Here is a 25,408-nt window from a genome sequence, read left to right on the forward strand (position 1 = left end):
GGGGTGACCTTATAGAGGTTTACAAAATTATGAGGGGCATGGATAGGATAAACAGACAAAGTCTTTTCCCTGGGGTCGGGGAGTCCAGAACTAGAGGGCATAGGTTTAGGGTGAGAGGGGAAGATATTAAAGAGACCTAAGGGACAACCTTTTCACGCAGAGGGTGGTACGTGTATGGAATGAGCTGCCAGAGGAAGTGGTGGAGGCTGGTACAATTGCAACATTTACGAGGCATTTAGATGGGTATACGAATAGGAAGGGTTTGGAGCGATATGGGCCCGGGTGCTGGCAGGTGTACTAGATTGGGTTGGGATATCTGGTCGGCATGGACGGGTTGGACCAAAGGGTCTGTTTCCATGCTGTACATCTCTATGACTCTATGAAAGTGGATTTGAACTTCCTTCTAGAATGAATCTGTAGATGATTACTAGGGTCCATTTCTAATTTTCTTCATTCTATCCAAGTTGATATATGGAAAAAAAATGGTAAAAATAGAATGGAGACAGGAAAGGTAGGATTGGGTCTAAAGTAGGAGTGTGGAAGGAAATGAGACTTACAATGTCTAGACAAGTTAAACTGCCCTACAAGAATATTTAACAACAAAAAAAACTCATGTAGGCTACACAGTGAACATATTAAGGATGATATCCTAAATGTTGATTCCGCTTACTCCTGGAGTATTTAACATTAACAATACAGACTCAGCAGTAATAGTTACAAAAATGATCTCTATGGAATATTTACAATATGATTTGGAACATATGAAAAAAAGTCTCAATTTCCACCTGGAGCTTTTGACCTTCACTGTGTTTTCTGCTGACAGCAGATTGGTGCATTGGAGATAAATGGAATCTGATGTATGGAAGGGTTACTCCATGCTGGATGATCTTTCATTGTTCAGACCTGCTTTTATGTGAAGTAGTTATTTTGCTATTAAAGCCAACTGCAAGATTAATTACTCAGTATTTAATTCTTTAGAGATGAATCAAATTGTTGATTGGTTCTGGTGCACACAGCATTGTGTCTTTCCCAGTGACACTCTGCATGATGTTCCCATCAATGTTTCCTTTCTGACACATGGACTCTTCCTCAGATATCTTTCATCTGAAAGGCGATCTCACTTTTCTTTCTGTAAACTGGTGTTGACAGTGCAGTGAAGGATTTCCTTCCCTACAGGGTAAAATATTAGCTGCTTGCTTAATTAATGATCATTTTGTGTATTATCATGGAATATCAGCTGACAAAGGGGATAATGGAAGGTTCTAGATTCTAATCATCCATGATGTTAGGGTGACTGTCATGCTGGCCAGAACCTGGGACTGTTTGAAAATAATTGACATGATCCTGGAACAATTGACAAACATTTCATAGAAACATAGGAAATAGGAGTAAGAGATGTCCATTTTCTCCATTGAGCCTGCTTCACTATTTAACACGATTATGGCTGATCTTCCATCTCTTAAATATATAAATATAGTGACTTGCCCTCCCTAGTCTTTGGTGATAGAGAATTCCACAGGTTCACCACCCACAGAATGAAGATATTTCTCTGCATCTCAGTCCAGAGGGACCGACCGACTATCCTGAGAGCTGGATCTCCTTGTTCGGGATCCCCTGGCCAGAGGAAACATCAATCCAGCATTCAATCTGTGCAACAGGTCTTCAGAATGATTCAAAGGAAACCAAAATGGCCTTCACTTTTCCAAGTGTGATCTCACCAAGCCCCTGCATGGCTACAGTAAAACCTCCTTGCTTCTGTACCCAAAATGTCTTGCAATGAAGGTCATTAGCTCTCCTACTGCTTGCTGTAACTGGGTGCTTTCTTTCAATGTTTGGTGTACTGGACACCAGGTCCCTTTATAAATCAGCCTTTCCTTAACTATCACCATCTAAGTAAGAGTGGGCTTTTTTTTCCTCACAATGAAGACAATTTCAAATTTATCCATCTAGTTCTGCATTATTGGTTTAGACCTCTTACTCAAGCAAAAACAAAACTTTTCAGGCAAATGTTTAAATAAATGTCAAATTTAACTGTCAGCATTCCAACTATTCAGTACTCTAAACACTGAACTCCTCAATACTCCGTTCCTATACTGTGTGAGCAAACACCTGTTGAAGCCAAGTAAATGCCATGATGTCTCCAGAAAGGCAAACAGTTTGGAAGCATTTGGAAAATTGGAATGGCTTCAAGGTGCATTATCGTGCTGTTTTTCTGTAGGAATTTACTGTATTTATGCTTAGGATGAGGCTGACATTGGCAAGATGGCATTAATCATCATGGCCCTGAGGGCATTACAGGTCAACCACATTGGTGTGGGGCTGGAGTCACATAAAGGCCAAATCAGCTGGAGGTGGCAAGTTCCTGTCTCTGAAGGACATCATGATGCAGCTGAGATTTTATGACAATCCGTCAGCTTTCTAGGTTATTTTTCTGGTGCTTGTCCATAAGTCCCGAGATTTATGTCCTTCATTTTATCTACTTGGCATAGTTGGATTTGTGCCCAATGAATTGGGCTGCTAATCTAATTACATAACTATGAAGTGACTGCATGCTGGGGAGTGCTGCAGGAGTCTGGATGAGTATTGTACTGCAGTCTTAACTTCACCATTGAGCATCTCTGAACTGTGTGATTGTACCTTGTTGAGGCATAAAACAGCATGGTGGACAGATTCAGTTTGGCTAATTGCGGATAAGCCTAAATGTGTAAGCATGAACTAGATTCTCGTGATGATACCTTCAAATGTTAGTTGCATCAATCATTGCAGTTGGAAAGGATAATATCTCAAACTGACATTGCTATACTTCATGTAAGTGCTGAAAATATTCTTAAAAGGTATACAGTTTTTGGGTGGACATGATGGCGTCGATTCTTCCTGATTGTTTTGTAGAATTTGAAATTCCATACAATGGAATTGATCAGGACGGGTGTGCGTGTGTGTGTGTGTGTGTGTGTGTGTGTTCGTGTTCGTGTTCCTGATCGGTTACATCCATTATCCATTCTCTACCCTTGGTGCACACAGATTTCTATTTATTTCTTGATTAAGATAAGAGATCAGGGCTTCTTTCCAGTGGGATGAAGACACATTTATTGCCTGTGGTGTTGTGGAGCTGTAGAGAAGAGGCATGGACCAACTTTAATCCCCCAGTCTGACTTGTAAACCTTAATCTAAGCAGCAGCGCAATCGCAAATTAAAAACAGCACCTTTGTACATGAGTAAGCAGGCAAAGTTCCCATACTTGATGGCTCTCTGGTAACTATGTTACGAAGAACATAAGAAATAGAAGTAGGAATTAGACATTGGCCTCTCAAGCCTGTTCCACCAGTCAGTACTATCACAGCTGGGCGGCACAGTGGTGGGCAGCATGGTGGCACAGTGAATCTAATCTAATCTAATCTAGCTGCTCTGATTGTGCCTCAACTCCACTTTCCTGTCTGCACCCATCCCTCCATAAAAATTGACTCATAGGATCTTACTTTGCTTGTGTTGTCCTTACACTGTCTTAGACCGTGCACAGGAATGAAGACAGTGCCCATGTAATCCTATCCAAGACATGAATGACGTTAAAGCAATCCACACGGAATGAAGAAAGGTGTAATGGGGGCATATTGAATTGAAAGCAGGATGATTGCTACTATCTTGACTTGCTGTTCAGTATTTTACTCTTCACAGTATATCCTTCCTTCTCTCACACAGGATATGAGAAAACATGTGATGATGACCCTGCTGGATGCAGAACAGTCATATGTGGAGTCCCTCCGAACACTCATACAGGTAGGTTTGTGTGTGTGTTTGTTTATGAGAAGCTGAATTGAGATGGATGGTATTTTGGACATTAAGTTTTATTGAGTGGATGATCAGTTTAGCTGCCAACCTCAGCTCCTTCAAGCAAGTGGAAGAGAACTTCCTGAAAAGAGAGTCAGGGAGAAAAACAACAGGTCTAATTTCACCTTGACACTCTCATGCATTCCCTCTGTTTAAAGATTAGTGACGAGGACATGCAAAAGACCGATTTTCCACAGAATAGCCATTGGACTTGAAACATTTGCTTTGCTTCTCTCTGGCAGATCTGCTGAGTTTCTCCAGCACATTCTGTTTGTTTATTACCAAATGTTCCTGGTTGGTGAAGTGGTACCTGGGATCAGATTAATGAAAACAAATTGGCAGAAAATGATCATCTTTCAAAGTTGAAATAAAAACCACCCATTTGCATTTATGATTCAGTATGTCCCAAGGTGGTTCACAGGAATGTTGTCACCCTGTATTTGATACTGAGACGCCAAAGGAGATATTAGAGCAAGTGATCAGAAGTTTGATCGAAGAATTAATTTTTAAAAGGCATAATAAAGGAGGCGAGATAAGAGAGAGGGAAAAGTTTGGAATATTGTGAGCAGTTTTGGGAACCCGTATCTAAGGAAGGATGTGCTGGCTTTGGAGTGGGTCCAGAGGATATTTGCTGGAATGATTCCAGGGGTGAAGGGCTTGTCATATGGGGAGTGGTTGAGAACCCTGGGTTTATACTCGATGGAGTGTAGAAGGATGAGGGGAGATCTGATTGATAACTTACAGAATACTGAGACACCTGGGTAGAATGGGACATGGGGAAAATGTTTTCACAAGTAGGAGATAATAGGACTTGAGGCACAGCCTCGGAGTGAAGGGGTGACCCTTTAGAACTGAGATGAGGAGAAATTTCTTCAGCCAGAGGGTGATGCATCTGTGCACCTCATTTCCACAGGAGGTTGTGGAGGCCATGTCGTTGAGTGTGTTTAAGACAGAGATAGATTAGGTTTTTGATTAGTAAGAGGATCAAAGGCAGGACAGTGGAGCTGAGAAACAAAACAGGCATGATTGATTGGAGGAGCAAACTGATAGGCCGAATGGCCTACATCTGCTCATACATCTTATGGTCTGATAGTTCAGGGAAACTTTAGGGAATTCCAGAATTTGGGCAAGGATAATGAAAGAATATCGTGCTAATAGTGGAGTGATTAAAATCAGGAATGAGCAATTTGCCAGAATTGGAGGATCTCAAAGGTTTGTGTGGCTGAAAGAAGCTATAGAGATCATTGAAGGATTTGAAAATAAACAGACAAATTTTAAAGTTGGTGCATTGTCAGAACAGCAGCCAATGTAGGTTGTTAGGTACGGGAATAATTGTTATTTGATGCAAATTAAGATACAGTCATTTGTGTTTTGGATGCATGAAAGTTTAAGAAGGATAGAAAGCAGACAGACCGGTCATTGTGATGGCTAAGCTTAGAGACAACAAAGGAATGGGTGCAGGCTTCAGCAGTAAAGAAGGGGAGGCAGGTTCAGAATTGGGCAATGCAAAAATGCTAAAATAAGAAGTTTTGGTTATGAAGATGGATAAATTGTGGGAGCTTCATGTTGTTGTAAATAAGGCTGCAAACCATCTGGTTCAGCTTCAGACAGTTGCCAAGGTAAGAGAGGGAATCGATGACCATAGGATGGAGTTTGTTCCATGGGCCAAAGATAGTGACTTCAATCTTCCTCATATTCACATACAGGAATTTCTCTTCATCCCACATTCATTGTTGGACAAACAGTGTGAGAATTCTGACTCAAGAGCTGAGTATTGTCAAATATATATGTGGAACGTAAAGTCTTTCTCAAATGTTGTCAACAATGATTGAAATGTAGATGAGTAACATAAGGAGTTCAAGGATAAGGAAACATCAAAGGTCATGAGATATGAGCAAGAAGACAAGGCATTGCAGCTGATTCTCTGGCTGTGGAATCAGGCAAAGCCATTTCCAATGTTCTGAACCATGATGGAGAGACATTGGAAGAGGATGGTGTGGTCAACAGGCTGGGAAGGATGATAAGGCTTGAAGAGTAGACAGAATGAAAAGGTTTCCTCCAGCAAGAAAGCCCAAACCTGGGTGACCTAACTCGAGCCATAACTATTAAGTATTTATTGATAAACAACAGAGAGTGGTTGGACAGTGGAACCTTCGACAATGTGAGGTAGTTGGGGTAAATAGCATAAAGACATGTAAGGGAAAGCATATTAAGTTCATGAGAGACATATGCCAGTAGGTTTGAATGAAACACAATGAGAGTAGATTGATGTGAACACACAGTATCTGAGTGGAATGACCTGTTCCTGTGCTTTAAATTCAATGTCATTCAGCTCAAAAATTTATTTCAAACACATTTTACTGAAAATAACAAAAATCTCTGAACAATTTATGTTGATGCAAAGTTTGCCACAACTAATCAATATGGCAGCACCTGTGCTGTTGGGCTGACGTCTGGCGACTATGAAAGAACCATGTCTGGATGTTCAGTCAGATTGGGGCACAGAATGATGCATTATGAAAATTTGGCATTCGCAGCACCACCAAGTGGGCACTTCCCATGTCTTATTGTTAATGTCTGATAGTAGTTTGATTCCTTGGTCCTGCATTTTGAGAATACTACAGAGAGGCATTAAGGAAAATGAAAAAAACCTATTTTTAAAATAGAGTTGTAAAGATTTAAATATTTTTTACGGAATTGGACAGCCTAGTTGTTATAGATGTCAGAGCACCGATCTATCAGCCAAACTTTCAGCTGGGATGGATAGATTGGTGCATCTTAGCGCCTCATCATTTCAGTCTTGTCAGTTTTGGCTGGTGAACACTGGCCGAACTGGAGTCCTGTATATGCACTAAGGACTGACTGATGAGTTATATAAAAGAACACCTGATTAGCTATTTGCAGCAATCTAGGAGCTTAACTGTCCAGCTTTTATCGACCGACCATCTTTAAATTTTTAAATCCTTCAACTCCTCTTTGTAAAACCAAGAAAAATGGCTTGAGTGGTCTAAAGTACACCAGGTAGCTGAATGACACATTCATTAATCATTCTATCTCTTGCGTATCAGCATGACAGAACTGAGCCCTCCCCACCAGCCTTCTGTCTCCAGGGAGGTTGTCACTGCTTGCTTAACAATATTTATAAGCTCCTAGAAATCACTGTATTTCTGCACTCAGGCATGTTGTGGGCCAATTAGATCATCCATTCTTTGACTGATAGCACCTAAATGGTTTATAATAATCAGCACCATTCAGATAAAATCAGCCAAACACAGTAAAAGAAGGGTGGTGTCTAATGTCTCTCCTTACTTCCTGGGATATCATTAGGAATCATTTCAAGTTGAGAATTTTAATGCAGGAAACTGTTTATCATTGGTATTGATGGACTCTGACTTGTAGAGAGGATTCTATTCTGTGAACATAGGTCCCAATGCAAGTTTAATGACACAGAACATTCATCACTTTGAGTATTGCTGAAGAAAGATGCATTTGGTGACATTTTTCATTTTGCACTCGTCTCAATATTATGCAAGAGTACCAATTCAAGGGGACAACTGGCATTTACACTGTGTGAGAGGAGAGTGCTGATTGGATGGCAAATGGACACTAATTGGTAGAAATGTTATCATGGAGAATACACCAGTTAATGCTCATTGCCAGTTAATGAAAAGGTTTAGATTTTAAACCAGGCTGGTAAACATTAATTGGTCAGCACAACACTCTGATACATGAACCAGAGAATGGCTGTTACCTATTTTGGTGAGTTGAGTCAGGTGCAATGTGTATACATGTTCATTCTGTCTGCAAAAAACAGAGCTCTGTATATTCATGTAGCTCTCAGTGGGTACATTTGCAACACACTGTGAACCTGACTAACGATCCTAACTTAGTTATCAGTATAATTCCTCAACCATTCAGGATTATCCAGCAAATGTTGTCCAATTGCAGAATCATATCACATTCTGATGAAGCATCTTTAATTTTCCCAACATTGACTGGGATACACTTAGCGTCTGGATGGGGTAGAATTTGTAAGAAGCGTCCAGGAGAGATTTCTAGAGCAGTATGTCAATAGTCCGATGAGGAATCTAGTGTTGGGAAATGAGCCAGGGCAGGTGGTAGAAGTTGAGGTGGGGTATTTCTTTGGGAATAGTGACCACAATTCTGTAAGTTTTAGAATATTCATAGACAAAGGTGAGAGTGGTCCTAAGGGAGGAGTGCTAAACTGGACCAAGGCCAATTATATCAAAATTAGGCAAGAGCTGGGAAACGTGGATTGGACACAGCTTTTTGAAGAGAAGTCCACATTTGATATGTGGGAGGCTTTCAAAGATAGGTTAAAAATAGTGCAGGATAGGCATGTCTCGTTGAAGGCAAAGGATGGGAAAGGCAAGATTCGTGAACCGTGGATGACAGGAGAAATCGGACGACGAGCCAAGAGGAAAAGGGAAGCATACATAAGGTCTAGGCAGCTAAAAGCAGAATAGGCCCTGGAGGAATATTGGAAGAGGAGAACCAGTCTTAAACAAGGAATCAAGCGGGCTAAAAGGGATCATGAAATAGCTTTAGCGAGGAGATTTAAGGAGAATCCCAAGGCCTTTTATTCTTATATAAGAAGCAAGTGGGTAACTAGAGAAAGGATTGATCCACTAAAAGATAATGAAAGAAGGCTGTGTGTCAAACCTGAGACAATGGATGAGATTCTGAATGATTACTTTGCATCAGTGTTCACTAAGGAGAGGGACATAATGAATGTTGAGATTAGAGATAGTAGTTTGATTAATTTGGATCATATTGACATAAGTAGGGAAGATGTGTTGGGTAGGCTAGAGGTTATTAAGGTGGACAGATTCCCAGGACCGGATTGGATCGATCCCAAGTTGCTGTGGGAGGCGAGAGAGGAAATAGCTAGGGCCCTGACAGATATCTTTGTGGCATTCCTAAACACAGGTGAGGTGCCGGAGGACTGGAGGGTTGCTAATGTTGTCCCCCTGTAAAAGAAGGGTAGTAGGGATATTCCGGGTAACTACAGACCAGTAAGCCTGACGTCAGTGGTGGGAAAGTTGCTGGAGAAGGGACTGAGGTATAGGATTTATTTATATTTAGAAAAGAATGGGCTTATCAGTGATAGGCAACATGGTTTTGTGTGGGGGAGATCGTGCCTTACCAACTTAATAGAGTTATTTAAGGAAGTAGGAATATACTTAAGAGGGAAATCAGGAGGGCAAAACAGGGACATGAGATAGCTTTGGCAAATGGAATTAAGGAGAAACCAAAGGGTTTTTACAAATATATTAAAGACAAAAGGGTAACTAGGGAGTGAATAGGGCCCCTCAAAGATCAGCAAGGCGGCCTTTGTGTGGAGCCACAGAAAATGGGGGTCTTACTAAATGAATATTTTGCATCAGTATTTACTGTGGAAAAAGATATGGAAGATATAGACTGTAGGGAAATAGATGGTGACATCTTGCAAAATGTCCAGATTACAGAGGAGGAAGTGTTGGATGTCTTGAAACGGTTAAGGGTGGATAAATCCCCAGGACCTGATCAGGTGTAGCCAAGAACTCTGTGGGAAGCTAGAGAAGTGATTGCTGTGCCTCATGCTGAGATATTTGTATCATCGATTGTCACAGGTGAGGTGCCGGAAGACTGGAGGTTGGCAAATGTGGTGCCACTGTTTAAGGAGGGTGGTAAAGACAAGCCAGGGAACTATAGACTGGTGAGTCTGACCTCGGTGGTGGGCGGGTTGTTGGAGGGAATCCTGAGGGACAGGATGTACATGTATTTGGAAAGGCAAGGACTGATTAGGGACAGTCAACATGGCTTTGTGCTTGGGAAATCATGTCTGACAAACTTGATTGAGTTTTTTGAAGAGGTAACAAAGGAGATTGATGAGAGCAGAGCAGTAGATGTGATCTATGGACTTCAGTAAGGCTTTTGACAAGGTTCCCCAATGGGAGACTGATTAGCAAGGTTCGATCTCATGGAATACAGAGAGAACTAGCCACTTGGATACAGAACAGGCTCAAAGGTAGAAGACAGAGGGTGGTGATGGAGGGTTATTTTTCAGACTGGAAGCCTGTGACCAAGGAGTGCCACAAGGATCGGTGCCATCCTCTACTTTGTCATTTACATAAATGATTTGGATGCGAGCATAAGAGGTACAGTTAGTAAGTTTGCAGATGACACCAAAATTGGAGGTAGAGTGGACAGCGAAGAGGGTTACCTCAGATTACAACAGGATCTGGACCAGATGGGCCAACGGGCTGAGAAGTGGCAGATGGAGTTTAATTCAGATAAATGTGAGGTGCTGCATTTTAGGAAAGCAAATCTTAGCAGGACTTATACACTTAATGGTAAGGTCCTAGGGAGTGTTGCTGAACAAAGAGACCTTGGAGTGCAGGTTCATAGCTCCTTGAAAGTGGAGTCGCAGGTAGATAGGATAGTGAAGAAGGCATTTGGTATGCTTTCCTTTATTGGTCAGAGTATTGAGTACAGGAGTTGGGAGGTCATGTTGCGGCTGTACAGGACATTGGTTAGGCCACTGTTGAAATATTGCATGTAATTCTGGTCTCCTTCCTACTAGAAAGATGTTGTGAAACTTGAAAGGGTTTAGGGTGAGAGGGGAAAGATATAAAAAAGACCTAAGGGGCAACCTTTTCATGCAGAGGGTGGTACATGTATGGAATGAGCTGCCAGAGGATGTGGTAGAGACTGATACAATTGCAACATTTAAGAGGCATTTGAATGGGTATATGAATAGGAAGGGTTTGGAGGGATATGGGCCGGGTGCTGGGAGGTGTACTAGATTGGGTTGGGATATCTAGTCGGCATGGACGGGTTGGACCGAAGGGTCTGTTTCCATGCTGTACATCTCTATGACTCTATGACTATAAGTGATCCAGTTGATGTCATATACATGGACTTTAATAAGGCATTTGATAAGGTTCCCTGTGGTAAACTAATAGAGAAAGTGAAGTCACATGGTGTGCAGGGTGTTATAGCTAGGTGGATAAAGAACTGGTTGAGCAACAGGAGACAGAGAGTAGTAGTTGAAGGGAGTTTCTCAAAATGGAGAAAGGTGACCAGTGGTGTTCCACAGGGATCAGTGCTGGGGCCACTGTTGTTTGTGATATATATAAATGATCTGGAAGAGGGCACTGCTGATATGATCAGCAAGTTTGCAGGTGACACGAAGATTAGTAGAGTAGCAGAAAGCATAAGGAACTGTCAAATAATACAGGAGAATATAGACAGATTGGAAAGTTGGGCGGAGAAGTGGCAGATGGCGTTCAATCCAGACAAATGTGAGGTGATGCATTTTGGCAATCTCATTCTAGAGTGAATTATACAGTGAACGGAAGGGCCTTGGGAAAGGTTGATGAGCAGAGAGATCTGGGAGTGCAGGTCCATTGTACCCTGAAAGTTGCTGCACGGGTGGATAGAGTGGTCAAGGGGGCATATGGTCTGCTTGCCTTCATCAGACGGGGTATTGAGTATAAGAGCTGCAAGTCATGTTAAAATTGTACACGACATTGGTTTGGCCGCATTTAGAGTACTGTGTACATTTCTCGTCGCCACATTACGAAAAGAATGTGGACGCTTTGGAGAGGGTGCAGAGAAGGTTTACGAGGATGTTGCCTGGTATGGAACATGCTAACTATGAAGAGAGGTTGAGTAGGTTAGGTTTGTTTTCATTAGAAAAAAGGAGATTGAGGGGGGACCTGATTGGGATCTACAAAATCATGAATGGAGTAGACAGGGTAGATAGAGATAAGCTTTTTCCCTCGGGTGAAGGATTCAATAACAAGAGGTCACGCTTTCAAGGTGATAGGTGAAAAGGGGGATACTTTACACAAAGGGTGGTGGATGTCTGGAACGTGTTGCCAGCAGAGGTAGTAGAGGCAGGCACGGTAGATTCATTTAAGATGCGTCTGGACAGATGCATGAGTAGGTGGGGAGCATAGGGATACAGATGCTTAGGAATTGGGCAACAGGTTTAGACAGTAGATTTGGATCGGCTCAGGCTTGGAGGGCCGAAGGGCCTGTTCCTGGGCTGTACATTTTCTTTGTTCTTTGTTTTGTTCTTTGAAGGAGAGACAATTCTGAGAACCACAGCTCAGCAAGTTTAGCGAAGAGATCAGTACTCTAACACTTACACTGCAGTTATTCATTTGCTCAGTTCCATATTAATACAGATCAAATTGTATTTATGCCTTCAACTCCTGTTTTTGTTGAATTGATGAGCAGATTCACCCGAAAAGCATCAGAACTAAAAACCAGAGTTTGAAATGATTGAAATGTTTTGTTAGGGCAGAAATGGAGAAACTGTTTTCCTTGTTGGGAGATTCAAGGGCATAGATTTAAATGGGTGATGTCAGAAAGTACATATTGAGGCAAAGTGTAGAGGAAATCTGAATTCTTATTCCAGAAAGTTGATGAGGCTAGGTCTGTTGTAAATTTTAAATGGAGAGTGATACATTTTGTGAGATAAGGGTATTAAGGGTGGTGGAGAAAAACTATAAGACACAAGAGCAGAAGTAGACAGTGGCTCAGTGGTTAGTACTGCTGCCTCACAGTGCCAGAGACCCAGGTTCGATTCCAGCCTCGGGCGACTGCCTGTGTGAAGTTTGCACGTTCTCCCTGTGTCTGCATGGGTTTCCTGCGGGTGCTCTGGTTTCCTCCCACAATCCGAAGATGTGAAGGCCAGGGAAATTGGCCATGCTAAATTACCCATAGTTTTAGGTGCATTAGTCAGAGGGAAATGGTCTGGGTGGGTTAGTCTTCAGAGGGTCGGTGTGGACTTATTGGGCCAAAGGGTCTCTTTCCACCCTGTAGAGGAATCTAGGCCATTTACCCCATCAAGCCTCCTCCACCATTCAGTGAAATGGTGATTGATCCGATAATCCTCAACTCCTCTTGGCTGCCTTTTTCCTGTCACCCTTGATTCCATTACTTATTTAAAAATTGTCTATCTCAGCCTTGAATATATTTAACAACCCAGCTTCTATAGCCCTTTGAGGAAAATAATTCTGCAGATTCACAACCTCTGAGAGAAGAAATTCCTTCTCATCTCTGTCCTAAATGGGCGATCCCTCACTCCGAAATTACACTGTCAGTCTTCGATGTTCCCACAGGGGAAGGAGAAGCACAGCAATGGTGTCCTTGGACACCAGTTGCTGAAAGTCAGCATGCAAGTAAAGAAGGCAAATGGTCTGTTGGCTTTCATGACAAGGGTATTTGAGTGAAAGAGCAGGGATGACCTGGAGTACTGTGCTTCAATTACCATAAAGAGTGATAACCTTTAAAAGGAAATCCAAACTTTCAATGAATAGCTGGAAAGGGTCAGAACAAGATGGCATATTAAGACATCTACTGTAATAAACAAAGCAAAAGTAATATCAACTTAACACCGTTATTGTAGTCAACTTACGTTTTAAATGCAGAAAGCTTTCTCCATTATTTTCAAGGTAAATAAAAATCCTTTTGTTATAGCTGTGCTTCATCCTATCCCTCAGTTCAGTTCTCTTCCAACAAACTCACAGCAACTTTTAGCTCCAAGAGATGCTCTCTGTGGGTTTTCCAAGAGATGCTCTCTTTAGCTCAAGCTAGGTGAGTCTGTCAGTCATGTTGTAAACCCTCAGGAATTTAAGTTTTTCAAAGTGACTATTTTCTTCCCAACTGCACTTCTGTGCAGTGAACCAGACTTGCTGCCTCTTGGTGCTCTGTTTCCTTTTCACAGATCCTGGTAGATTGACTGGTCTGTGACTATCGGAGGAGTCTTTGGGAAAGCATTTTAATCAATCAATGAATTGACTTCCAACATACTCTTTCCTCTCAAACCCCATCTCAAATGTCAACCTGTTTTACATAGATCTTGCATCCATGTAAAAGTATTAGTTAGCTATCTATTATACACCTCGTTCTATTCTCTTTTAGAACTAAATAGACAGTTAAAATATAAACATTTACAAACCTGACATTCTTAACACCTTGGAGCTTTAGAAACTAACAGTTTATCGATTGTCAGCATACCTCCACCAAATACAACACCAATATTTAACAGTTAGTATGCTAACTATATTGGCATCTTTAGAGAGTAAATAACTTTCTGGACCACCCTACTATGAGGGACCTTATCATAGAGTATAGAACAGTACAGCACAGGTACAGACCAATCAACCTCTGTGTTTACGCTGACCATAATGCCATTCTGATCTCATCCCAACTGCCTGCACATGGTCCAAATCTGGCTATTCCCTGCCTGTTCATATGTGTGTCTAAATGCCCCTTAAAATTTGTTATCATATCTGCTTTTACCACCTCCCTTGGCAGCAAGTTCCAGGCATCAACCACTCTCTTTGTAAATAAACCTTACCTTGCATATCTCCTTTAGACTTCCTCAATCTCACCTTAAATCTATGCCCCCAAGTATTTGATATTTCCTCCCTGGGAGAAAGACTCTGACTATCCACTCCATCCATGCCTCTCACAATTTTAGATACTTCTATCAGGTTGCCCTCTCAGCCTGCGACGTTCTAGCAGAAGCAATCCAAGTTTGGCCAACCTCTCCTTATAGCAAATACACTCCAATCCAGGTAACATCCTGATAAGCCTCTTTTGCACCCTCTCAAAAACCTCCACATCCTTCCTATAGTGTGGTGACCAAAACCACCCGCAATACTTCAGATGTGACCTGACTAAACTTTTATACATGACTTGGAGAAAGTGAGGACTGCAGATGCTGAAGGTCAAAGTCATAAAGTGTGGTGCTGGAAAAGCACAGCAGGTCAGACAGCATCCGAGGAGCAGGAGAATCGACATTTCGGTATAAGCCCTTCATCAGCCCTGAATATTCCTGATGAACGGCTTAAGCCCAAAACATCGACTCTCCTGCTCCTTGGATGCTGCCTGACCTGCTGTGCTTTTCCAGCGCCACACTTTATGACTTTTTTTACATGACTTGCCAACTTTTATACTCAATGCCCCAACCGATGAAGGTAAGCATGCCGAAAGTCTTGTTTGAATATTTGAATTTGTCACAAGTAAAACCCAGAGTAAAATCATTTTGAATCATCAGACGTTTAAAGGAGCGTTGTACAGAGTGGAACTTCATTTAATTCAAGGCTACTGAACTTGATACAAAATGGATGTATAGGATTGATTGTGTTGCAGTAGTTAAGAATTATGGATAAATGGGTTATTGCTTTCATTTCCAGGCTGAGATTATCTATCATTGTGAGCTCACTGGACTGACAACTTCAGTAGGACGCAGGTTGTTCAACTTCATTGCAAAGCCCCACACAGAATATAAAACACTGGAGGCATGCAGGTTCATAGCTTCCTTGAAAGTGGAGTCGCAGGTAGATAGGATAGTGAAGAAGGCGTTTGGTATGCTTTCCTTTATTGGCCAGAGTATTGAGTGCAGGAGTTGGGAGGTCACGTTGCGACTGCACAGGACATTGGTTAGGCCACTGTTGGAATATTGCGTGCAATTCTGGCCAGCCTTTTCCCTGGGGTCGAGGAGTCCAGAACTAGAGGGCATAGGTTTAGGGTGAGAGGGGAAAGATGGAAAAGAGACCTAAGCGGAAACTTTTTCACATAGAGGGTGGTACGTGTATGGAATGAGCTGCCAGTGAAGTGGTGGAGGCTGGTGCAATTGCAACATTTACGAGGCATTTGGATAGGTATATGAATAGGAAGGGTATGGAGGGATATGGGTCGGGGGCTGGCAGGTGGGACTAGATTGGTTTGGGATATCTGGTCGGCATGGACGGGTTGGACCGATGGATCTGTTTCCATGCTGTACATCTCTATGACTCTGTGACTCTGAGTGCCACAGGTCTCAATGTTCTACCTTAACACACAGATCAGGCTGGTTACATCTTCGATCTGAACTCTGGGCTAACTCCAGCAACAAGTGGGACATAGCAACACATCTCAGCGGCCTTCAGTTTGAAGGAGAGGAAGGAAAGGAAACAGTCAGGTTTCACATTTTAAATTACATGGTGGTTAGAATTAGTAAAGGATTTCCCGTCAGTGAGGCTTTTGTGAAATTCTGAAGGGCAGTTAATTTCACTGTGTTCGAATCAGAGTGAAGTGCAAGGAGAGGTGTACAAGGGGAAAGATGTAATGTTTATTTGTACAATTAGCTTCCAGTGGGCCATTCCTTTCTCAAACCACACCTCCATGGCAACATAATTTCCATATCTGGTATCCAGGTGGAAATATTAATTCTCTATCCATTACACTCACAATTACTTTTTGTCTTAAAATTAAATAGATGGTCAATTTACAAATCTGATATTGTAAAAGGTATGGGGACCAAGAGTTAATTGAGCTCACATTCACTGTTTAGAAACCACATTTAGAATTGTTGCCAAACAATGACTTCAGAGGAAGACAAAATTCAAATGAGGAGAGGGGAAAATCATTGCTAACAAGCCATGGATAACCAGCCAAATCAGATTGGAGAGATTAGATTAGATTCCCTACAGTGTGGAAACAGGCCCTTTGGCCAACAAGTCCACACCGACCCTCTGAAGAGTAACCCACCCAGACCCATTACCCTGTGACTAACACATCTAATCTATGGGCAATTTAGCATGGCCAGTTCACCTAACCTGCACATCTTTGGACTGGGGGAGGAAACCGGAGCACCCGGAGAAAACGCACACAGACACAGGGAGAATGTGCAAACTCCACACAGACAGTCGCCCAAGGCTGGCATTGAACCTGGGACCCTGGTGCTGTGAGGCAGCAGTGTTAACCACTGAGCCACCGTGCTGCCCACATTGATTACTCCAATCCAGATTTAGATCCTTGCTAAATTTCAACTATGTAGATGCAGAGAATCTCAGCAGGTCTGGTTGCACTGTGGAGAGAAATAGAATTAACATTTTGAGTTTGATACGGCTTCTTCATAACAGTTTTGGAGAAGAGTCAAACTAAACAAGAAACATTAACTCTGTTTTTCTCTCTCTCCCCAGATGCTGCCAGACGTGCAGAGCTTCTCCAGTGTGCTCTGTGTGTGTCAGATTTCCAGCATCTGTAGTATTTTGCTTTAATCAATTATGGCAATATCTGTATAATCAACTAGGAGACAGTGAGGACTGCAGATGCTGGAGATCAGACTCAAAGAGTGTGGTGCTGGAAAAACACAGCCATTGAGGCATTCCTGATGAAGGGCTTATGCCCGCAACTTCGATTCTCCTGCTCCTTGGATGCTGCCTGTCTGGCTGTGCTTTTCCAGCACCACACTCTTCGACTCCGATACCTGTATAATATCTGGTTAATCAACCACAATCTGCACAATATTCTCAGATCACCAGCATTCCCTTTACAATACCATTAATATCAAAATCATCAGAGGAATGATGAACTTGACTAATTGGTAACACTCCCTGAGTCTGAAGCTTGGGGGCCTAAGCTTTTGAAAGTTTCTGATGGAGTGGATACAGAGAGAATGTTTGTTCCCTTATGGAGTCAAATTTAACTAAAAGCCATCAATACGAGTTATCATTGAATCCAAGGAGGAATTCTGTAGAAACCTTTACACCCAAAGAGTTATGAAAATGTGGAATTCACTATCGCAAGGAGTAGTTGCAGCAAATAGTGCAGGAATATTTAAGGGGAAGCTAGACTAACATTTGATGAAGAAGGGAATAGAAGATGGCAGATATAAATCAGGAAAGGTGGGAAGTGTTTGAGTGCAGCACAAATACTGCTTTGGGGTGGTTGGGCTGAACGACCTGTTTCACTGCTGTATACTGTGTATGAAATCCTATAACTAGAACTGATGCTTAAATACAGTATTGAAGAAGTGAGAGATTCTCAGAGGCCGTCATTTTGATAAGACGTTAAACTGAGGCTTTGCCTGCCCGTTCAGTTGAATATGTACCAAAACCTCTGACAGCGCAATTGAAAGAAGAGCAAGGAAGTTCTTCCAGTATCCTGGCCAAATTTCAGCTTTCAACCAACACCAGAAACAGAGTGATAACTCACCTCGTTTACTGAGTGCAACATCTTATTGTTAACAAATTAGCTCTTACACATTCAAAGGGAATTAATTAGAATGATGTTTTTCACAACATCCTAATGCATGATGTTTTATAATGCAGTATTAGGTGCATGTTCATTCTAAATTTTATTACAAGTAAATTATCTGAATTTTAACTGGTTGGATTAACACAGATAAAGTATAAAAGCAATATGGAGGATGGAGAAGAGAATGGTTATCCAAAACAAAAGGTTTTACATTTACATAAAGCCTTTTGTGATCACAGGGTATCACAGAGTGCTTTACTTTGAAATGAAGTAATTGTTCTAATGTAGGATTGTAATTGATAATTTGTACAAAACTAGCTCCCGCAAACATCACTGAAATACAACCAGATAGTTTGTTGTAGTGTCTTTGAGTGAGTGATAAATATTCACCAGGACACTTGCGATAACTCTTCCTGCTCTTCTTCAGAATTGTTTTGCAGAATCATTTCTGTTCTTGCTAGAAGGCATAAAGTGTTGTGTTCTGATACCTCATCCATCGGGCAGCAGCATCTTTAGCAGTGGAATATGTGTCAGGTCTTAGGCTGGAACTTGAACCCATCACTATCTGACACAGGAACAAATATGCTACCAACAAAGCCACTGCTAATGCCTAAGTCAGGATTTTTACCTTAGTCAAAATTGCATTGGAATCTTGGAGTCCAGTCCACATTTCTTCGAGATCCTAGTTTCATTGGCGGGGTAAAGGGGTGGATTGTGATTTACATACATTGGAAATGCAAACCCAACAGGGTTATTAGGCTCGCTTCCTGCAGTGTATGACCCACATTTTTAAACAGTAAATGTAGATTCTCTTAAAGATGGATAAGGTCTGTCACGCCATCACATTATTTAAATTTTTACAAAAGCTTGCTATGTCACACATTTGAAAAGAACTAGTGCTTTCAATTCCAATCGCTGTTGCTCAACATAACTCTAAGTGCTATCGTTAAGATGATGTTGAAATGCCAGTGTTGGACTGGGGTGGACAAAAGCAGAAGTCACCCAACACCAGGTTATAGTTCAACAGGTTTATTTGAAATTTCAAATAATCCAGTTGTACAGTAACCTGGAGTCACATGACTTTATCATTATGATGTCATTACTGCTGGATTGTTCCATAACTTGGACTTAAAATGGTTGAACGGACTTTTATGAATGAGTGTTTTATTTTTGATATAGTGAAGTCTGGAAAAGATACTTCGAACTCAGTTTGATTTCGTTTCAGCATGGCTCCTGAGCTTGGCATCTGCCCGTGCCATATAGGGTGCAAGAGCAAAATATAGTAGATGGGAGAGCATGAGTTGGCACTCAGTTGGCATGGGGCTGTTAAGAACTAAAGGGAAAACTGAGGAGCATGGGTTGCCTTTGAGTGTCTGAGGGTGGCTAGACTGGCATGGTTTGCCATGGAACTGAATTGCATGGGCAAATGGGTAGGGAGGGGGTGAGGGGTCAGAGTCAGAGTTAGCAGGCTGACCTGCATTTATTCATGGGTGGGGCTTTTACCCAGTTTAGCTCAGCATGCAGCAGCTGCTGCAGGTAGTGTTTCTGGCAAAGGTAGGTCCAAGCTGAAAATGTGTTGCTAGAAAAGCGCAGCAGGTCAGGCAGCATCCAAGGAGCAGGAAAATCGACGTTTCGGGCATGAGCACTTCTTCAGGCTCATGCCCTAAACGTCGATTCTCCTGCTCCTTGGATGCTGCCTGACCTGCTGCGCTTTTCCAGCAACACATTTTCAGCTCTGATCTCCAGCATCTGCAGTCCTCACTTTCTCCCCAAAGGTAGGTCCAACCCCAACACACATTAGATCGCATTATTTGGTTATGTTTTCCCAAGGCGGATGCAGCAGACAGGATATTTTGAGGTTCTGTCTAACTGTCCCTGGAATTTGAGGCTCTAATGATCCACTGCACACATGCTTTGAGTTATACTTCTGCAATATTATTTGTTTCTGGAATGGGATGTTACTTTCACATTGTGTATCACTGCAAATTAGAATTCCTCCTTATAGACTAGAATTATAGAATCCCTACTGTACAGAAGCAGGCCCCTTGGCCCATCGAGTCCACACTGAGCCTTCAAAGAGCATCCCACATATACTCACCCGTTCCTGCAACCCTGCATTTCCCGTGGCTAATTCACCTAACCTGTACATCTTTTGACTGTGGGAGGAAACCTACATAGATACGAGGAGAACATACATATTCCACACAGTTGCCAATGGTGGAATCAAACCCAGGTCCCTGACACTGTGAAGCAGCAATGCTAACTAGTGAGCCACCAAGTCATATTTATTTCATTTCTTGTGTTTGCAAACTTATATAATTTTCACAGTTACAGTTTTATATTATGTACAATTTCCTAAGTACTCACTGTATGTCATAATAATGCTTCCTCCTCTCAATATGGTACGTGCAACATTAGACCTCAGACAGTAAGTTCTAATTAGGACCTCATTTATGTGCTACCTACACACACAATAAAGGTTGTTGTATTTCCAGAATAGGTACTTAGGAAAAGGGAATGAATTTAAATAGACTCAGCACAATCAGTTGCTATAGAAAGCTATGAAGCTGCAGAAGATAATTAAATATTCTGCACACTTAATGAAAGGAAAATTAGCTTTTTTTCCCCCTTTTTAACATTCTGAATACATTGCAATCTCCCGAAAGAATTATTGTACAAAGCTTTAAAGGGAAGCAGTATACTGCATGAATAGGAATTAATAGTTGATTAATGAGGAAATCTGCTGGGACACTTTGAATATGGTTTAATTCAATTTTCAATCTTGTATACATAGTCATAGTCATATTGTCATTCAATACTACATTGGTTTTCAACATTGCAAAAGAAGTTTTCACCATTTGTCGAGCTGTGGTGAAAAGATATTAAAATGTAACCAGTGAGGTAACTTTTACAGCAGGCGTAGATGTGGGCCAAATGGCCATATGAATGTGAATCACTTTCTGGTTCCATCATTTTAGGAAAGATTGATGGCAAAATTCAACAACATGTGAAAAAGTAACTATAGAACCCAACAAAAACAGAAATTACTGGAGAAACTCAGCAGGTCTGGCAGCATTGTGTAGAGAAAGCGGAGTTAACGTTACTCGGTCCATTTTGGTTATCTTACATAACTAATGATCTCAAGTTTGAGTTGGAATCCCATCAATACATTTCATAAAATTAAATGCATTTAATTAGATTTGTTTGGTATAAACATTCTGCAACAATGATACTGACCATGAAGCCACAACATTGTCTTGAAATCTCACCTGGTTCATTAATGTCCTTAATGAAAAGAAATCTGTGATTCTTATCTGGTCTGGCCTGTATGTAACTCCAGACCGACAGAAATATAGTTGACTCTTAACAGTCCTTTGATAGGCCTATCAATTCACTCAATTGTTAAAATGATAACTCACCTCACTCTCTCAAACAAAACTTGGAAGGTACATTATGCCGAGGACATAAATACACTCAAAGGGATATAGATAGGTGAAGTGAGTGGGCAAAAATCTAGAAGAGAAGTCTCATGAGAGAAAATGTGAAATTGTCCATCCTGGCAGAAAGAATAGAAGAGAAGTAGATTATACAAAAGGTGAGAGATTGCACAGCTCTGAGATGCAAAGAGATCATGGAGCCCCGGTACATGAATTGCCAGAAGGCTCGTATGCAGGTACAGCGAGTAATGAGCTGACAATGTGTTGCTGGAAAAGCACAGCAGGTCAGGCAGCATCCAAGGAGCAGGAGAATCGACATTTCGGGCATAAGCCCTTCTTCAGGTATCCCGATTCCTGAAGAAGGGCTCATGCCCAAAACATCGATTCTCCTGCTCCTTGGATGCTGCCTGACCTGCTGCGCTTTTCCAGCAACACATTTTCAGGGCGGCACGGTGGCACAGTGGTTAGCACTGCTGCCTCACAGCGCCAGAGACCTGGGTTCAATTCCCGCCTCAGGCGACTGACTGTGTGGAGTTTGCACGTTCTCCCCGTGTCTGCGTGGGTTTCCTCCGGGTGCTCCGGTTTCCTCCCACAGTCCAAAGATGTGCAGGTCAGGTGAATTGGCCATACTAAATTGCCCGTAGAGTTAGGTAAGGGGTAAATGTAGGGGTATGGGTGGGTTTCGCTTCGGCGGGTCGGTGTGGACTTGTTGGGCCGAAGGGCCTGTTTCCACACTGTAATCTAATCTAATCTAATCTAATCTAATCTCCAGCATCTGCAGTCCTCATTTTCTCCTACAGCGAGTAATGAGAAAAGTTAAAGAATGTTATTGTTTATTGGATACAAAACAATGGAAGTTATGCAGGGCTCTGTGAGATTACATCCACAATGCTGGGAACTGTATTGGTCTCCTTATTTAAGGAAGGATGAAATTATATTGGAAACTGTTCAGAGAAGGACAGCACCACATCTCCACGTGACCTTGAATCGAAAGGACGTGGTGAATGATGGTCAGAAGAGAGGGTCGACAACAAGAGTAGGTGGGGGCTTCCAACAGGTAACCCCCCCCCCCATTGCTGAGCCCCTAGATTGGAAACTGACTGCCTTTGAATGAAGAAATCTCTTCCCCAGGAGCCTGCAATAGGTCAGAAGAGAGGGTCGACAACAAGAGTAGGTGGGGGCTTCCAACAGGTACCCCCCCATTGCTGAGCCCCTAGATTGGAAACTGACTGCCTTTGAATGAAGAACTCTCTTCCCCAGGAGCCTGCAATAAAACATGTCCCAGGGTTTCCTTGTCATATTTCCCACAGGGGACTGTCCCTGACTGTTAATGCAGGCGGCAGTGTGGTGAGTTCCTTAAGAGCTCATTACACCCTCACTTAAGGGCCTCCATTGACAGTAGGCCAGGTTAGCTTTCTACTGGCCGCCTCACCAGAGGTGTAGAAACCTGTCAGCTGATTAATTCCTCCAATGTCATCAAACGTGCCACAAAGTGGGGCAGAAGAGTCAGGAATGTGCAGATTCTGTCAGATTGGTTCTTTAAGCAAGTAGTGGCTCTTGTAAGTATTCCAACTTTCTTGCCACACTTGATAACATCCCAAATGTTATAAAGGATAAGCATGTCCAGTGACTCGCTGTGACAAGTGTCCAAGGTGATTTGTATGTTAAAAATAAATATACTGCGCAGCTGTTAGAGACATTCAGCCAATGATGTCGTTTTCAGTAAAAACAATACCTCTGGCTTTGTTTCCAATGAATGATATGACCTGGAGGTTTTGATTGGATTACCACCCAGTAACTCACAGCTGGTCAGTATCGTCACTAAGAAGTGTTGGCAAGTCAAGATTTTTTCTGACATCCTGGTTTCTGGGTCAGTCATTTTTAAGCTTCAGTGGTGGCTTCTTTGGGCCACACATGGTGTGAACGTTGGGCCCAGGATTCAATCTTTCATCTTAACTCTAATCCTCCTGCTCCTTCTGCTTTGAACAGTGGTTTAGGCAGCCAAGGCAGCTGGTTACTGAAACTTTAACCACACGGACAGCAGAAGAATTCCCTGAATCCTGAGCCAAGAAAGAAATAATGTGGATCGCAAACCACATTGTTCAGTGTTGACAGTTCTGTTCTTTGGAACAGTTCTGATGAGGAGTCATGCTAGAATTGAAAAGTGAATTCTGTTTCTTTCTCTACAGTTGCTGCCAGACCTGCTGAGTTTCTCCAACATTTTCTGTTTGTTCCAGAGTTCCAGCATCCACAGTACTTTGTTTTTATAATGGACTGCATACAGTATTCCCAATGTTGAGCCAGTATAGGTGTGCAAGTTGGGAGAAAGCTTCTGTGAGCTTGAGCTTATCAAAAACTAGTCTGTCCTGCTCTTCAGATGCTGCTTGGCCTGCTGTGCTTTTCCAGCGCCACACTTTTTGACTCTTGACTCTCCAGCATCTGCAGTCCTAACTTTCTCTCTGGTCTGTTCATATGCCAGGTTGCATTCATCATGCCAGAATATACTTTGGTTTCCCAGTTACCAATGTCTTGATTTCAAATTTCTCATCCATGATTACAGGTCACTCCATGGTTCAGGAAGGCAGTTCACCGCTTCAAGGGCAGCTAGAGACAGGGAATAAATTCTGGTCCAGTCAGCGATGCCCACATCCATGCTCAAATAAATAGAAAGCCTTTCCAATCTCCTGCAACCCTCCAGCTCCACCAGATCTTGGTGCAACTCCAATTGTGGCATCTTGCACATTCCTGAATCGAATAAGCCTGTCATTGGTGGACGTACTTTCAATACGTTTCCAAGTTTTCTGAAAATTGTTTGATGAAAAAAAGTGTTTCAGTATTTGTAGACAAAAGTGCTTGAGGGCCATAGCTGGATTCCCAATCCGCACCAGATTAGCTGTTTGGAAAAATGACAAAGAAATGTGTTTCAGTAGATAATGATAGCTGATCATCTTTACTGCCACTGATGAATAATTGGTTTAATATTTCTCTTTGACAGGGATACATGAGGCCTCTGAAGCAGCCAGAGAATTCCTGTATCTGTGACCTGGCCCTTGTAGATGATATGTTTTTCCAGATTCCGGAAATCCTGGAGCACCATGAGAAGTTTCTGGAGCAAGCTCATCAATGTGTCCAGAACTGGCATGAGAAACAGAAAGTGGGAGACTTAATGATTGAAACAGTGAGTACTGTACAAAACTACATGGCTTCCAGTAAAGGACTGATTTTTGCTGAGCTAGAAAAAGAAATGGAAGGAACTTGGTTCCGCCTGGCTGGATGCCATTTACTTTATTCCTGCAGCTGTTTCTCCTTCAGATAGCAAGTCTGGAACAATGTCCAGCTGATTGTAGGGCAGTCTTGGAGAGCAGGACATGTTACACATGCAGATCATTTGATCAAAGTGCTTTGCTCCTCTGAAGACCCAGTGAGTATTTTTCAATGAAGGGGTCAACTTGACTCATTACCCTATTGACCCAAAACAGGAATCTATCAATAATGTTGTCAGTCATACTGAGACTGTTTGCCTAATATAACGGTGTGTGTGTGTGAAGTTCCAGTGTTCTTCATAATATAGTGAGATGTACATTGGTGTCAGCATTTCAAACTTAGCAGACTGAGATTCAACAAGCTTTATAAAGAGGTAGCCTTGAATACATTTTATATTGTAAATTTGAAAGTAGTAGTACAAAAACAACTTACATTTCTATAGAGCCTTAAATGCAAATAAAAGGGCTCCACAGAAGCACCAACTGAACAATATTGATCCTAAAGGACAGATAGTTAACTAATGATTTATCTTACACCCCTGTTCTCCACAAAAAAAGTTGATATTCTTCAAAAGCTTTTGCACTTAGCCAGAGATTCTGTAAACTTTTATGTTGTCTCGACCAGACTGTTTTTCTAACATAATATTTTATCCTTAAAAGGTTGATAATAGTGAAATACATATTGAAAAGCAGCATACCATTAAATAGAATTGGTTTACATGACTGGATCAATGTGATTTTGTTCAAGATTATGATATTATCTGAACTCTACAGTCATATTAATAATCTTTAACATTCTAGATTAAATATAACTGCTTTTCTGTATTGCAAAAAAAC

The 25,408-nt window shown here is 41.9% G+C and overlaps 1 protein-coding gene across 3 annotated transcripts in view; it reads left to right on the plus strand.

The window, feature by feature from the left end:
* LOC122550846 (rho guanine nucleotide exchange factor 17-like) overlaps window positions 1-25,408 on the plus strand; it is a 453,537-nt gene that overhangs the window by 259,684 nt on the left and 168,445 nt on the right. For all 3 annotated transcript variants that reach the window (XM_043692178.1, XM_043692177.1, XM_043692179.1), the window contains exons 2-3: window positions 3,697-3,774; window positions 24,304-24,486. In XM_043692178.1, the coding sequence (XP_043548113.1) occupies window positions 3,697-3,774; window positions 24,304-24,486 (261 nt within the window). The remainder of the gene's footprint in view (window positions 1-3,696; window positions 3,775-24,303; window positions 24,487-25,408) is intronic.

Source organism: Chiloscyllium plagiosum, chromosome 6, assembly GCF_004010195.1.
Source record: "Chiloscyllium plagiosum isolate BGI_BamShark_2017 chromosome 6, ASM401019v2, whole genome shotgun sequence".
NCBI classification, from domain to species: Eukaryota; Metazoa; Chordata; class Chondrichthyes; order Orectolobiformes; family Hemiscylliidae; genus Chiloscyllium; species Chiloscyllium plagiosum.